The sequence below is a fragment of the Ochotona princeps genome, chromosome 1, assembly GCF_030435755.1.
Source record: "Ochotona princeps isolate mOchPri1 chromosome 1, mOchPri1.hap1, whole genome shotgun sequence".
NCBI classification, from domain to species: domain Eukaryota; kingdom Metazoa; phylum Chordata; class Mammalia; order Lagomorpha; family Ochotonidae; genus Ochotona; species Ochotona princeps.
In genome coordinates, this window is record NC_080832.1 from 75,359,607 (window position 1) to 75,375,713 (window position 16,107).

A 16,107-nucleotide genomic window follows, 5' to 3' on the forward strand; every position below is an offset into this window, starting at 1 on the left:
AGGTAATGATCCAGATCAGAGAGCCAACACCCCACCAATAAAGGATCAAAAGCCAATGTCTATTTCTGAGATGCGAGATGAAGACATAGAAGATCTACCAGACAAGGAATTCAAAAAAATAATGTTAAAATATATCAGAGACAATGAGAAGAATTGGGAGGACTTCAAGGAATTCAAGAACCACATAGTCACAGAAATACAACAAATGAAAAGTAAAATCCTTGACTTAGAGCACAAAATTGAGAGCCTAACCAACAGAACAAATACAGCAGAAGAGAGGATCTCTGAAACGGAAGACACACAAAATGAACACACCCAGTTCATTAAACAGCTGGAGACAAGTCTGAACAAAGCCAATAAGGCCATACAAGAAATGAAAGACAACCTCAGAAAATCGAATATTAGGATTATTGGCCTTCCTGAAGGAGCGGAAAAAGAGTCAGGAATGCAAATGGTGCTCGACGAAATTATACAGGAAAACTTCCAAAACACTTGGAACATGAACCCAACCCAAATCCAGGACAGTCAGAGGACTCCCAGCAGATATGACCCAAAGCGATCTTCACCCAGACATATGGTGCTCAAGTTCCACTCCAACGAAGACAAAGAAAGAATCCTGAGACAAGTACGAAGCAGAGAAAAGATCACATACCGAGGAAAACCAATCAGGATCACTGCTGACTTCTCTGAAGAGACCTTACAAGCAAGAAGAGAATAAACAAAGATCTTCCAAATCCTGAATCAGAACAACTGTCAACCAAGAATATTGTACCCAGCAAAGATCTCATTCGTATTTGAGAATGCAATCAGATACTTTCATAGCAAAGAGAAATTAGAAGAATATGCCAGCACAAAACCAGCTCTACAAAATCTCCTTAGAAATGCACTAAATCCAGAAAAAAAGGAGGTGAATCATAAGCAAAGATGGCAAACAGGAAGGTCTCCCCACTAAAGTCCACACAAGGAAGGGCAATTACACAGATATCGACACCCACAAAAACAAGTATGGCAGGGCAAAATCACAACCTCTCAATTTCAACTCTTAACACAAATGGCCTGAACTCACCAATCAAAAGGACGAGAAAAAAAGGCTGGGGTAGCTGTCTTAATTTCAGATGATGTGGACTTCAATCTGACACACATCAAAAAGGACAGGGAAGGACATTATATATTGGTGAAGGGACTGATCCATCAGGAAGTAATTACCATTGTGAACATATATGCACCAAATTCAAACGCACCTAGCTACGTGAAGCAATTACTTATGGACTTAAGGGGAGACATAGATATGCACACAATAATAGTGGGTGATCTTAACACCCCACTAACAACAATAGACAGATCAACAAAACAAAAACTCAACAAAGAAACGACAGAGCTCATACAAACAATAGAACAACTGGACATGATAGATATTTATAGAATTTTTTATCCTAAGGCCACAGATTATACATTTTTTTCAGCAGTGCATGGCACCTTCTCCAGGATCGACCACATGATAGGACACAAAGCAAACCTAAATAACTTCAAAAAGATAGGAATCATACCATGTACCCTCTCAGACCACCACGGAATGAAACTAGAAATCAGCAATTCAAAATGCCCCAGGAAATACAGAAACTCTTGGAGGCTGAACAATATGCTATTAAACGAACAATGGATCAGAGAAGAAATTAAAGATGAGATCAAAAAATTTATGGAAACCAATGAAAACTCTGAAACAACATTCCAAAATTTATGGGACACTGCCAAAGCAGTGCTACGGGGTAAACTCATCGCAATTGGAGCTCATGTCAAGGCCCAGGAGAGGCGCCAAATACAGGAACTAAACACACACCTCCAGGAATTGGAAAAACAACAGCAGAAGAGCCCCACACACAATAGGAAACAAGAAATCATCAAAACAAGGGAGGAAATTAATCAGATGGAAATAAAACAAACGATACACAAAATCAATGAATCAAAAAGCTGGTTTTTTGAGAAGATAAACAAGATAGACACCCCACTGGCCCGACTGACAAAGAAAAAACAAGAGAAGGCAAGAATTAACAGCATCAAAGATGAAAAAGGCAACATAACAACAGACACCGCATCCATTAAGGCCATAATTTGAAATTACTACAAAGCACTGTACTCCAACAAATCAGAAGATCACCAAGAAATGGAAAAGTTCTTAGACTTCTACCACCTGCCAAAACTTAGCCCAGAGGCAACAAACGATCTGAACAAACCCATAACTGAAGCAGAGATTGAATCAGTGATTAAAGACCTCCCAACAAAGAAAAGCCCAGGCCCAGACGGCTTCACTACAGAATTCTACAAAACATTCCGAACAGAACTGACCCCAATCCTCTACAAACTCTTCAAAACAATAGAAAAAGAAGCAACCCTTCCAAACTCATTCTATGAAGCCAACATTACCTTAATCCCAAAACCAGACGGAGAACTAACAGAGAAGGAAAACTACAGACCTATCTCTTTGATGAACATTGATGCTAAGATTCTCAACAAAATCCTAGCCAACAGAATTCAAAAAATCGTCCGACAGATCATTCATCCGGATCAAGTAGGATTCATCCCTGGAATGCAGGGATGGTTCAACATTCGCAAATCCATAAATGTGATATACCACATCCAAAAACTGAAAAACAAGAATCACATGATAGTATCAATAGATGCAGAAAAAGCTTTCGACAAAATCCAACACCACTTCCTACTAAAAACTCTAACCAAGGTAGGCATAGATGGAAAAATCCACAACATAATTAAAGTCATATATGAAAAACCCAACGCCAGGATCATACTGAATGGAGAAAAACTGGAACCCTTCCCACTGAGATCTGGAACAAGACAGGGATGTCCACTTTCTCCACTACTATTCAACATAGTCCTAGAGGTACTCGCTGAGGCCATAAGACAAGAAAAAGAAATCAGAGGAAACCAAATGGGAAACGAAGAAGTCAAGCTCTCACTATACGCAGATGATATGATTCTTTATGTAGAAGAGCCAAGAGACTCAATACAGAGACTGCTAGAACTTATACGAGAGTTTGGTAGAGTGGCAGGATACAAAATTAATGAACAAAAATCAACAGCCATAGTGTATGCGAACAGCCCCAAGATGGAAAAAGATTTAACCAGCAAGATACCATTCAAAATAACAGAGAAAAGTATGAAATATCTGGGAATAAATCTAACCAAAAATGTAGGAGACTTATTTGAAGAAAACTACAAACTACTTAAAAAAGAAATTGAACAAGACCTCAAAAGATGAAGTAACATCCCATGCTCCTGGATAGGTAAAATCAATATCATTAAAATGTCTATACTGCCAAAAGCAATATATACATTCAACGCAATCCCAACCAAATTGCCCAAAACATTCTTCACGGAAGTGGAAACAATGATCCAAAGGTTCATCTGGAAACACAAAAAACCACGGATAGCTAGAACCATTCTGAAGAATAGGAAGTTAGCAGGGGGAATCACAGTTCCGGACCTCTGGACATACTATAGGGCAGTGGTTATCAAAACAGCCTGGTACTGGCACAAAGATAGAGAGGAAGATCAATGGAGCAGAATAGAAACACCAGAAGGAAACCCACACAGATACAGCCAAATAATCTTTGACAAAAAGACAAACGACAATCCAGGCAAATGGGAAGGTCTGTTCAATAAATGCTGTTGGGACAACTGGTTAATAGCCTGCAGAAACAAAAAGATAGATCCACATCTCTCACCATACACTAAGATCAGATCTAAATGGATAACAGAACTAAACCTACATCCAGAAACCTTCAAACTTTTGGAAGAAAATGTTGGAAACACACTGCAACACTTAGGAGTAGGCCCTCACTTCCTAAAAAAGACTCCAAAAGCAGTAGAAATCGAGACCAAAATAAACAATTGGGACCTCATCAAACTAAGAAGCTTCTGTATAGCTAGAAAAACAATCAACAAAGAAAAAAGGCAACCCACAGAATGGGAGAAGATCTTCGTGCACGACATAGGTGATAGAGGGCTAATCTCCAGAATATACAAAGAGCTACAAAACAACCAAAATGTCAAAACAAACAAGCCACTCAAGAAATGGGCACGGGAAATGGGCAAACACTTCACAAAGGAACAAACCCAAATGGCAAATAAACATATGAAAAAATGCTCAAGTTCCCTGGCAATAAGGGAAATCCAAATTAAAACATCAATGAGGTACCACCTAACGCCAGTAAGACTGGCCCACATGAATAAAAGCACCAACAACACTTGTTGGCGAGGTTGCGGGGAAAAGGGAACCCTACTCCACTGCTGGTGGGGCTGCAGGCTGGAACAGCCTCTATGGCAATCAGTATGGAGAATATTCGAACAACTCAAAATCAACATACCGTATGATCCAGCAATAGCACTCCTAGGAATATATCCAGAGCAATTGTTTTATGAGAAACCAACATGCACTCCTATGTTCATAGCAGCACAATCAGTAATTGCAAAAACATGGAAGCAACCAAAATGCCCATCAGCAGAGGATTGGATAAGAAAGCTATGGTTCATCTACTCCATGGAATACTACTCAGCTATTAAAAAAAACAAAATGCAGTTCTTTGTGGCCAAATGGGCCAAACTGGAAACCATAATGCCAAGGGAAATGAGCCAATCCCAAAAGGTTAAATACCACATGTTTGCCTTAATTTAAGATGATATGATGTTATGTATAACATGTTATGTTTTGAATGTTATATGTTGTGTATAAACTAAAATTGAAATGTAAGTGAGGTGGTCACAGAAGGTGGCTAGGAACTCGCATTTACTTTTAACATATTGGTTACTCATTACTATGTCAATTAACTCCATAATGATGTAAATTTTTGCTGATGGTATGTTGGAACTTTCAATTGACTGGGATGATACTCTGCTGGCTCTGTCTTCAGACCAGAGAGGGTATACCTAAGAAGCCATTGAACTTGACTGGACAATAAGATGCTGGACTCTATGTTTGGTATCTGCTTGCAATGGGGGAATCTCAACTGAACTTGAACTGTGGTTATGCAACAAGGTGGAGGAATCCACCATGGTGGGAGGGTTTGGGGAGGTGTGGGGAGAATCCAAGTACCTATGAAACTGTGTCACATAATACAATGTAATCAATGAATTAAAAATAATAATAATAAAAAAAAGAAAGTACTCAACCAATCAGTGGATTTTAATTAAACAATACACTGACATCAGGTTTTAAATTACATACTGCAACTAATTTTGAAAAACTATACTCTGTCAAGCTTTGGTGTAATATTAAGCATATGTATGAAAAACAGAAAATACTACTGAAATACTACTATTTTTTACAACTACAGGTCAACATGATATTTTCCTCACATACTTCTATCAAAAGAACAAATCACAATAGACAATGCAGAAGTAGACACGAACCCTCTGCTATTTAAGGTAAACATTGAACAGACTTGCAAAAACAAAGTTTATTAATTTTTATGTGTAAGAAAATCATTACTTACACTGTTATTTATTCTAATTTAGTGTTATTTTTATATAAACCAAAAATTTTCCAATTTTAATTTCTACTATGATAAATCCAATCCAACCTAAACAAGTATTTTAGGACCCATAATATTTCTAAGGATTCTAATTGGGTTCTGCAATCAATGTATTTGAGAAGTCCTAAGCTATCAAACATCAGATATGTAGATTATAGACACTGTTACCAAATCTTCAGAGCTACTAAAGTCTCTCCAACTTATTTGGCAAAAAAAAAAAAAAAAAAATTAAGAAAAAAGTGGGGCCTGCTTCATTAGCCTAGCCCCTAAGGTCCTCACCTTTCACATTCAGGGATCCCATAGGGGTGCCAGTTCTAATCCTGACTGCCTGCTTCCCATCAAGCTCCCTCCTTGTGGCCTGGGAAAGCAGTCGAGGATGGCCCAAAGCCTTGGGACCCTGCACCCGCATGGGAGACCTGGAAGAGCTCTTGGCTCCTGGCTTTAGATTGGTTCAGCTCCAGCCATTGCGGCCACTCGGTGATTGAATCAATGGATAGAAGATGTTCCTCTCTGTCTCCTCCTCTCTGTATATCTGACTTTCCAATAAAAAATAAAGTAAATCTTAACAACGAGAAAGAGAAAATGGATGATGTTGTAAGATGATACAAAACTCCAGTCACATTAAAGCACGTTATTGCTGGTGCAACAGTGAGGGCAGTAGAAGATAGTTCAAGTACTTAAGGGTTGCTACCCATATGCGAGTCCCAAAAGGAATTCCTGGCTCCTAGCTTCAGTGGCAGAAGCCATTTGGGATTTGAACCTATCTTTAACTCTGCTTTTAAGTAAATATATATATATATATATATATATATATATATATGTATGTATATATATATATATATACATACACACACACACACACACATATATAGTTTTAAAAGGCTTAAGTATTACAGATTAGGTAAGCTTTCCACAAGATAAAATAAAAGATATCCAGTGATTTATGATGTAGTAGCAGTCATGCTTTTGGCACAAGGCAATGAATGTTCTGCTCACTTGTAACTTTTGAGAGTTAACTACAGAAAAGAAGGGAAGTAGAGAAGTAAAACAGTATGTCATAATCCTTATTCTCAGGAAACCTCTTAATCCTGCGCAGCAATGGGAAAAAAGAATTAGAAAGATTGTTTCTGGAATTGTTTACCAGAAAAATTCAACAGCTATTTCTTCACAATTCAAACTATAGAAGATAAGGCTTGGGAAAACCTTGGCTGGTAGCTATAAACAAAGGTAAAGCAAATATTGAAGGAAAGTAAAACTGTGTCTCAACTTCAGATTGAAAATTACTCTTAAGAAACCAAGAAGGAAGGGATGCAGTATGTAGCTCCACCAACGTAAACGCCTAGTATATATGCTTTGAGTCACTTTTCACCAAAGGTTTGGAACACAAAGGCATTTAGGTAAGTTCTTTTAAAATTCAGCACACTGGGCCTGGTGCAATGGCTCAGTGGATAAAACCATGCCTTGTTGTCACCGGGATCCCATATGGGTGGTGGTTCATGTTCTGCCTGCATCACTTTCCATCCAGATCCCTGCTTGTGGCCTGGGAATGCCTTGGGACCCTGCATCTATATGGGAGACACAGAAGAAGCTCTTGGATCCTGGCTCTGGATCAGGTCACCTACAGCCATTGCGGCCACTTGGGAAAGTGAACTGGTGGACGGAAGATCTTTCTTTAAATCTGCCTTTCCAATAAAAATAAATCTTTTTTAAAAATGTTAAGGACACTGATAAAAAATGAAATTCCAGAAATGAAATGCTTCATTCAGTATTTGTTAACTTAACTGCTCTTACTCATTACAAAAGGACTCAAGAATGCTGCAACCAGTAAACATCTGGCTTTGAAACCACAACCACCTCTGCTGAATTCCTGGTTTGCTTTCCAAAATTACACACAGATTAGGTCACATCAGGGCAGACTGATGACAGCTAGATGAAAAACCTGAGGTCCCAAGTCCTGGCTTTTTCAGAATTAGCATTGTAGCTTTTTTACTTTTTATAGGTTAAAGTTTTCAAGGTTACTTACCATATTTTCCTCAACTCAGTAAAATTTTCTTTCAAATTGTTCAAAAACTCCATCACTTATAATTTGCTTTCTATATACTTAGTGATTTATAAAACAAATCCAACATATATTCTTTTAAATGGCAGCAGGAACACTTCATATTAGCAACAGCATTAACGTTTTACCTGACTCATGTGGAATGGAAAACAGAAGAGAATGAGATCCAGTGTGCTTCTCTGTACAAGTACACTGGAGTCTTGAACTGAAGTACTTACTGCTTCTACCTGAAACAGATGAACAAATTAACATTTATCTATTACTGTCTATTTTTCCATCAAAATATAACAAGCCTTAAAGTATGCTTCAGTGGATCTTATCAATAGTTGAATAAATTTATTTTGTTTTTAATGGGTAAATATGTGGATATTTAAAAAGATTTGGGGGAAATGGCAGCTTAAAATTTATTTTCGATGCTGCTGTTGAGGCATTGTGCTGGTGTTGAGGCTTGAGTGTGGGTATAATTTATGGTTGCTCTGATTTTAAGTCAGCTGCCAAAGTACTGGGAAGCCGAAGGAGCATGGTCTAAGGGCTTGGCTTTCTGCCAGTCACGTGAGAGAAGTGAATGGAATTCTTAGCTTGGGCCTGGCCCAGATTCACTGTTTGTGACCATTTGGGGACTGAACCAGAGGATGGAAGTACTCTTCCTTTCTCTCTGTTGTTCTGCTTTTAAATGAATGAATGATTTCCCTGATTTGTGGTAACACACAGAGTCCAAAATAGTATGATCGAAACTGACATTTTGAAATTTGATTATTGCTTACAACCCTTGTCTATATTCTTGAGGAACAGTGGTTTTCCTATTTAATATTTTTTGAATTCTTTATATAGTGGAGGGAGGGCTAAGCTTGTATGATAAAGCAAGGATGTCATCAGAGAGACCATCGTGGTGGAGACATAGGTCGGGAAACCGTCTTTTCCAGTCCCCATACAGCTTCCCGCTAATGCACCTGATAAAGCAGCCCAAACTCACTCACTGGCTTGGGCCCCTGCCACCGACGTGGCACAAATGGTAGAAGCTCCTGGTTCCTGGCTTCAGCTTGGCCTAGTCCTAGCTGTTGCAGTAATTTAAACTGTCCAACCGGTGGACGATCTCTCTTACTTTCTAACTTGCCTTTCAAATAAATATTGCTTTTTAAAAATTATGTTATGTTGAAAATTAAAAGAAAAATAGGAAAGGAAAAACAAAAAAGGTGGGAATGAGGAAGGGAGAGTAAGTAAAAATCTTGAAACTACATATAAAACACATGAATTTTTCCCCTATCAATAAAGCAAATCTTTTAAATTATTTCTTTGGTGTAATATTTTTATTTTTATTTTAGTTTGAAAGAGTTACAGAGGGGAAAGACAGAGAGCTCTGACATCCGCTGGTTTACTCCACAAAAGCCGTAATAGCCAGAGATGTGCTGATCTGAGGCCAGGAGCTTCTTCCGGGTCTCCGTAAGAATGCAGGAGCCGGAGGACTTGAGCCATCCTCCACTACTTTCCCTCACTCCCCCATATTCTTTCCTTTCCCTTTTTTTTTTTAAATACTTGGGGGCATGTGCCATTTGCAAAGTAAATTAAGCTTCCATCTGCAGTGTCAGCATCCCATATGGGTATTGGTTTGAGTCCTGGCTGCTTCACTTCCAACCCAGCTCCCTGTTTGTGTGCCTGGGAGAGCAACAGAAGCACCCCTACACCCAAATGGGACACTACAAACCTGCCCAACTCAGGCCGTTGCCAACATCTGGGGGGTGAAGCAGCAGATGTAAGTGTTCTCTCTGTTCTCCTCCCATTGTAAATGTTTCTTTCAAATAAAATGAAATAGGTGTTGTTTTTAAAATAAAAAGATTTTTGGAAGCCAGAGATACAGATTTTGCACCTGCTGGTTCACTTTTGAAGTGACTGCAATGGCCAGGACTAAGCCAGGCTGATGTCAGAAGCTTCATCTGGGTCTCACATGTCGGTGGCAGAGGCCCAAGCACCTGCACTACCTTTTGCTTTTCCCAGGCAATCATCAAGGAGTTGGATTCAAAGTGAAACACCTGAACAGAAACCAGTGCACATACGGGATGCCAGCGCTACAGGTGATGGCTTTTACCCACTATGCCACAATGCTGATTCAGGTGTAAAGGTTTTTGAAACATTTCTTTATACTTTTCCTGCTCTATGCAAAATTCCTTAGATGATTCAATTTCAATATTTTGGCATCATAATATATTTTAAAATTCCATTTTTATACTCTTTAAAAAATTTAAAAGACTTTTAATTTGACAACCCACCAGAAATGCACATTGAGATTAAACTATGGAAAAATACAATAATCATCAAGGATAAAATGCTGGGGAAATACAAAAGAGTAACTATTGTAAATGTAGATGAGTACAGAAAACTCAGGACTGCCAACACTGAAAAAATCAATACTTTCATCTCTGTTTAGAAGAGGTGATGTGGGTCTTTTTAATATACTATTCTAAACATTGTTTACATAGTTGAGAGGGATGAATGTCCATGTGGGTCTCTAATTAGGGTGGGGGTGGTCAAAGTTTGGAGGAAGGTGGGAGGAACAAATGCTTCAATTTTTTTCTTCTGCTTTATATACAGTAGGGGAAGGGGAGGAAATTGCTCTTTGATGTCAAATTACCTCAGCACCTGGGGATGGAGAGGCAGTCATCTGATGATGCCTTAAAGATCCACATTAATGTACCAGAGATTTTGAGTGGTTTTGAGAGTTTTGACATGTTGTCAGCTTCCTTGCAACCAGGATTGAGAAAATCATTCCAAGTTATACTGGTTGACAAAGTCCACCTTAGTGTATCTCAGGCCCAGTAGTTGCAGAGTTTGGCCAACTGAGTAATCCAACCTAACCTGCTTTTCAACCTCCAATGAGACACTTGATGGTTTCCAATGGCCCAGAAGAGGTGGCAGTCATGTCCTCTCCTGAGTGCAATTGGGCATGCTACTACACAGGCAACAGCAACTGAGGAAACCCAGTCCCGACATATGCACTATACATCCTGTGGTTTTTCTTATGGTTGGTGTTTAAGTAGAGCAATCTAGTTTGGGTAGTCCTCCAAAACATCCTCACCTGGGGAACCACTTGCACCAACCAACCTATATGCCAGTGGATACAGCTGCCTGGTCAGCTCCACTCCCAAGCCCCATCTCTCCTGCAAACTAATGGGTGCTTGCGGCCTTGCCTGGCCCAGCCTGCCATGGGCCCCAGTCTTCACGCACACTAGTTGGTGCTACAACCCAGTTGGGGTGACCCGCAATAACCTCCACCTGGCCTGTCCCCCGCAGCTAGGTTTTTGCATGTGCCAGCATATGTTGTAGTTTAGTCTGGTCCATCTCACATCCTATCTGATTCTCGTGCACATCCATGGGTGCTATAGCTTAGCAAAGTCTGACCCACTACTAGACTGGGTCCACACATATAGCAACATGTGCTGCTGTCTTGATCAGCCTAGTCCATCCCCCAACCTTGGATTTCATGATCACCAGCAGGAACTGCAACCTGCAGATCCCCCTACCAGGCATTCTTCCAATTCCAGATCCTGTACCTGCCAGGAGGCACTGCAGTCTAGCCTCATATCTCTCACACTTGCCATCTAGTGTTGTGGCCTACACCCATTCTAGCTCATGCACACCAGCGAATGTGGCAGCCTAGTCCAGCTTGGCCCAATCCCAGACCAGCCCACATCCAATCCCAGCTTTCACATTCACCAGTGGAAACAACAGCCCAGTAAATGGAGGGGCGGGTCCCTAAAGTTCACCTACCATGCCTGTTCCCAGCCCCATGTTTTGCATGTGACTGTAGCTGCTGCAGCCAAGTCCAAGGTGGCCCGATCCCAGTCTCAGCATTCTCCAGCAGGTGCTGCAGCCTGGCTCAGCCCAGCCTTTCCTAAGTCCTAGCTCTCACTGGCAGGTGTAGCAATCTAGCCAAGCCTGGCTTAACCCAGCCCTCATGTGGCAGGCCTACATCCCATCCTGGCTGTCACTTGAGCCAGTGTGTGCTGTAGATTGGCCCAGACTGCTTTGTCCCCTAACCTAGTTCATGCATATACAGACAAGTATACAGCCTTGCCTGGCCTGACAGGAGCCCTGGCTCTTGCGCTCACCAACAGGAGCTGCAGCCTGGCAGACAAATTCCCCAAGTTACCACTTTCAGCTTTGGATCTCATGCATGCCAGTGAGTGCTACAGCCTTGCTTGGCATGGTTGACCTTTGTACATGCTGGCAGATGCTGCAGCCCAGCGCACGTGGCCCCCTTTCTGCCCCAGCTCCTGCGAATGTTAGGTGAGTTCTGCAGACCAATCTAGCTGGGCCAGTCACCTATGGGTGCTGCAGTCCCAAAGAGGTGAGCCCCCAAGTCTCCTATAGAATCTGCCTCCCCATCTGGTTCTCTTGCATTCTAGTGGGTTCTGTGGCCCACCCTGATGTGGCACACCCAATATTCTGACACTTGTGGATAGGTCCTGCAGACTAGTCCAACCAGGCGTGTCCCCCAGAACCAGCTTTTGCTTGTGTCAGCAGATGGTGGGTGATGCTATTTAACCCAGCCTAGGTCTCTCATGTGGGTAGGTGCCTTGGCCTGACTCAGACATGTTCTCCAGTTCCCCTCCTCTAAACCATGCCATCTCAGTCCCTTGCCTACCTGGTGAGTGCAGCATCCCGGTTCATGGAACAGGCCAAAAGTCATTCCTCTCTGCCAAACATGACCTCTGACCTCAGCTGTTTCTATTCAATCCATCCCCAGAGCCCCTTCCCTGAGTAATATGTAGACCCCTCCTCCCACCTCAAGCCACCCCCCTGCCTGGAGCCCAGTGTTCCTGCCTTCCTTGCATTTCTTTAAAAAAACAAAAACAAAATCCTAAATAGTCAACTAAAGCAACCTAGGCAATTGACTACAGCTGAGGTTTTAATTCCATTTTATGTGAACTTTTAGTGGTGCCCTCAAATATTATGATTGCTTAAACTTAAAGAGTACAGAGTGCACAGTAAAATTATCCTTTCATCTCTACTTTTGAAGACAATTTTCCCTTTGAAGACAACAATTATTACAATATATTTTCTGTGAACACACACAAAAATATACATGCTAACACTTTCATTTTTGCTTATCTTATGGACTTTTACAGAGTTTCCGTAGCTATTGTCAAGAGTATTGCAAGGCACTTATGTGATGTACAAGCTATATCTAACATTAACCTCAAAGTAGAATTGCTAGGTCCTGTGGTTTGTGCAAATAATGTTACGCTTCTATTAAGGTTCTATAATTTTATGTGACAATTTGCTTCTCCACATGTTCTATACTTTTATTTCTGCTAATCTGATCTTTAAAAATTGGTTTGAAATATTTCAACTTGTATTTGTTGTATTATAAAAATGCCAAATATTTCTTCTCATTTGAATTAGTTTTAGTTCCTTTAGGTTATCCGTTTAAATCTAATTTCTACTGGCTAAACTTTATTAGATGTTTCCTTTGTTTTCATCTACTTTATATTCAGGTCACAGAGAGACAGACAGAGGAACAAAGAAGGATCTTGCATCTACTGATTCACTCTCTAAATGTTGGTCCCAGAGCCAGGAGCTCGTAACTACCACAGCCTTCTATGTGAGTAGCAGGAACCCACATAGGAGTCAACATCCTGACTTCCAGAATGCATTAGCAAGACATTGATTTGGAAGCTGAGCAGCTATGATCTAGACCAGCACCCAGATATAAAAGGATACAAGAACCCCAAATGTAGCATTACTCCACTAACACACAATACCAGCCCTGTTAATATTTTCTTATAGCACCTCTTTAGTCCTTTGTGATATGTTTTTCCAAGTATTTCATTTTTCAAGACATTTAAAAAAATGGTTTAAAATTTTCATTAGTCATTGAAAATAAATCTAACAGTTGATTTCCAAATTTGCCTTAAAAAATATAGCAGTGTGGCAAACAGCTGGCATTTACATATAAATGTAAGCACACAGAAGAAAACAGAGAAAAGATCCTGGATCTTGGATTATATAATGGCTTCTTAGACCTATCATGTCAAAAACATGGGCAACAAAAGTAAAAGCTGGAATTGGACTTGATAAAAACTAATTTTTTAAAATGACGCTATTTAAGAAAGTGATCAGTCAATCCATAGAATGGGAAAATATTTTCAAATTGTCATTATTATATGGGCTTAATATCCAGAAAAAAGCAGGAATTGTCATTGTGACACAGTAAACTGTCACCTGTGATGCTGGCATCCTGTACTGGGGGCATCAATTCAAGTCCTAACTGCTCAGCTTTTGATCCAGTTTCTGTTAATAACCCTGGGAAAGCAGTGGTAACTGACCCAAGTGCTTAGGCCCCTGCTCCCCAAGTGGGAGGCATAGATGGGAGTTCTGGGATGCTGGCTTCAACCACTGTAAACATTTGGGGAGAGAACCAGCAGATGGAAGATCTTTATCTCCCCCTTTCTGTATTGTTCTCTGGCTTACAAATAAACACACATTTTCAAACAAACAAAAAAATTCAGAACATACAAAAACTCAAATAACTCAGCAACAGAAAGACAAATAAACCAATTTTTAAAATGGGAAAAGATTCGGACACGTATTTATCAATATATATAGGCAATAACTAACGACGAGATGTCAACAAATCACAACCACTAAAGGATAATACTTCCCCATTAGCAGAATGGGTATAATAAAGACAGTAACAAGAACTGAAAAGGATGTGGAAAGGAAAATTAGTGCAGCCACTTTAGGCAATGGTTTGTCAATTCTTTAAAAACTCAGAGTTACCAAACTGTGGTATGCGCCAAAGAAATGAAAATACATGCCTACACAAAAACTGTACAATAATGCATTATTCATAATGAACAGATTTCTATGATCAAAAAATAAGAAACCCAAATATCCACAAACTAATGAATGGAAATAGCAAGTGTGTATTTACATGTTACGGAATATTTGCCAATAATAAGAAATGTATTGTCATATACTACAACATTGAAGATATGAAGGTAAATGAGAATCCATTAACCATATTCTGTATGATTGCATTTACATGAATTATTGAGATAAAGCAAATCCACAGAATCATAAAGATTAGTAGTTGCCAAGGACAGGAGTGACAGGGAAATGTAGTGTGGTAATAGATACATGGTTTTTACTGGTGGGGACAGAAGGGGAGAACGATGAAAATGTTATGGAATTGAGACACTTGTGATAATTGTAGAATCTTGTGAGATCTATTAAAAAATACTGAATTGCACAAATTAAAGTAAGTTTTATGGTATGAGAAGTATGTATCAAAACAATTACTATAAAAAAAGTTAAGCATATTTACCAAGTGACTCAGGCATCCTATTTTTAAGCATATATTCTCCTCAAGAAATGAGAATATATGTCTACACAAACATATGTATGTCCAACTTTATAGCAGCTTTAAGCCTAATTTTCAAACCAGGTAATAGCTCAAATCTCCATTAACTAGTGAATGAAATAATGATGTATTGATACATGTATCAGATAGCAATACGACATAATGACACAATGACAAATGAAACCAGACTTAAACATTATATACAGTACTAGTACATTTATGTAACATTTCAAAAAAGGCAAAACTATAAACTATAAACTGAAAACAGGCCAGTGTTTACAAGATTCTGGGATTGTAAAGGAAGGGGCCTTACTACACAGACCAGAGAACTTTAGGGAGTGACTCACCTATTCTCCAAGTTAATTGTAGTCACTGGAACCTGACTTAATGTGACTGTCAAATTTCACACTACTGTACATATAGTTACTTGAATTTATGTGGAATTATGCTTTAATGTACCAAAAATGTACATTAAATATCAGTCATATTATCATATGGAGAAACAGGAAAGAATTGTCAGCCAATTTTTTCTTAAAAACTTGATATGATCCTTGAGTTTTTCTTCCTTAGTCATTTCAGAGAAAAGATCCACTGAAATATAAAATTCCTTCTGAAGTTGAAAAGTAGAAGCAATCATGTGATTTTTTTTGTTATCGCTTGCTTTAGTAATCCATCCTTTCACACAAATTCCACACAGAATTTAGTTATTATTACTGTCTAAAACTTCTCTTATTAAAAAAGCTATGACCAAAAATGGTTTGATATTTAATGAACATGGCTATGGCTAAGAGTGGTTTGATCTAAGAGCAAGATGGCAATTATAAGACACAATCAACATAAAACAAAAACCGCAACACATAAAAGCCTATTACATTGTAGAAGGGATCCAAATCCCAAATCAAGAGAATCTGATGAGTTGTACTCTTTACTTGCTATGTCTAACACTGTAATTTTCTGATTTCGATTTATCTGCACATTAAAAGATAACACTCATAAGCATGCTTTTCGTTAAAAACATTAAACTTTGGAAAACACTACTGAATGTCTTGGCCTTTTGTTTTCCTTGATGAAAAATTCAAGCTCTGAGAAATCATGAAACTTTATTCATGGCACAAAAGTCACTGGCTGCCTGAAATAGCTGT

The 16,107-nt window shown here is 39.3% G+C and overlaps 1 protein-coding gene across 2 annotated transcripts in view; it reads right to left on the minus strand.

The window, feature by feature from the left end:
* DOP1A (DOP1 leucine zipper like protein A) overlaps positions 1-16,107 on the minus strand; it is a 103,746-nt gene that overhangs the window by 56,056 nt on the left and 31,583 nt on the right. For both annotated transcript variants that reach the window (XM_058661061.1, XM_058661063.1), the window contains exon 6: positions 7,734-7,832. In XM_058661061.1, the coding sequence (XP_058517044.1) occupies positions 7,734-7,832 (99 nt within the window). The remainder of the gene's footprint in view (positions 1-7,733; positions 7,833-16,107) is intronic.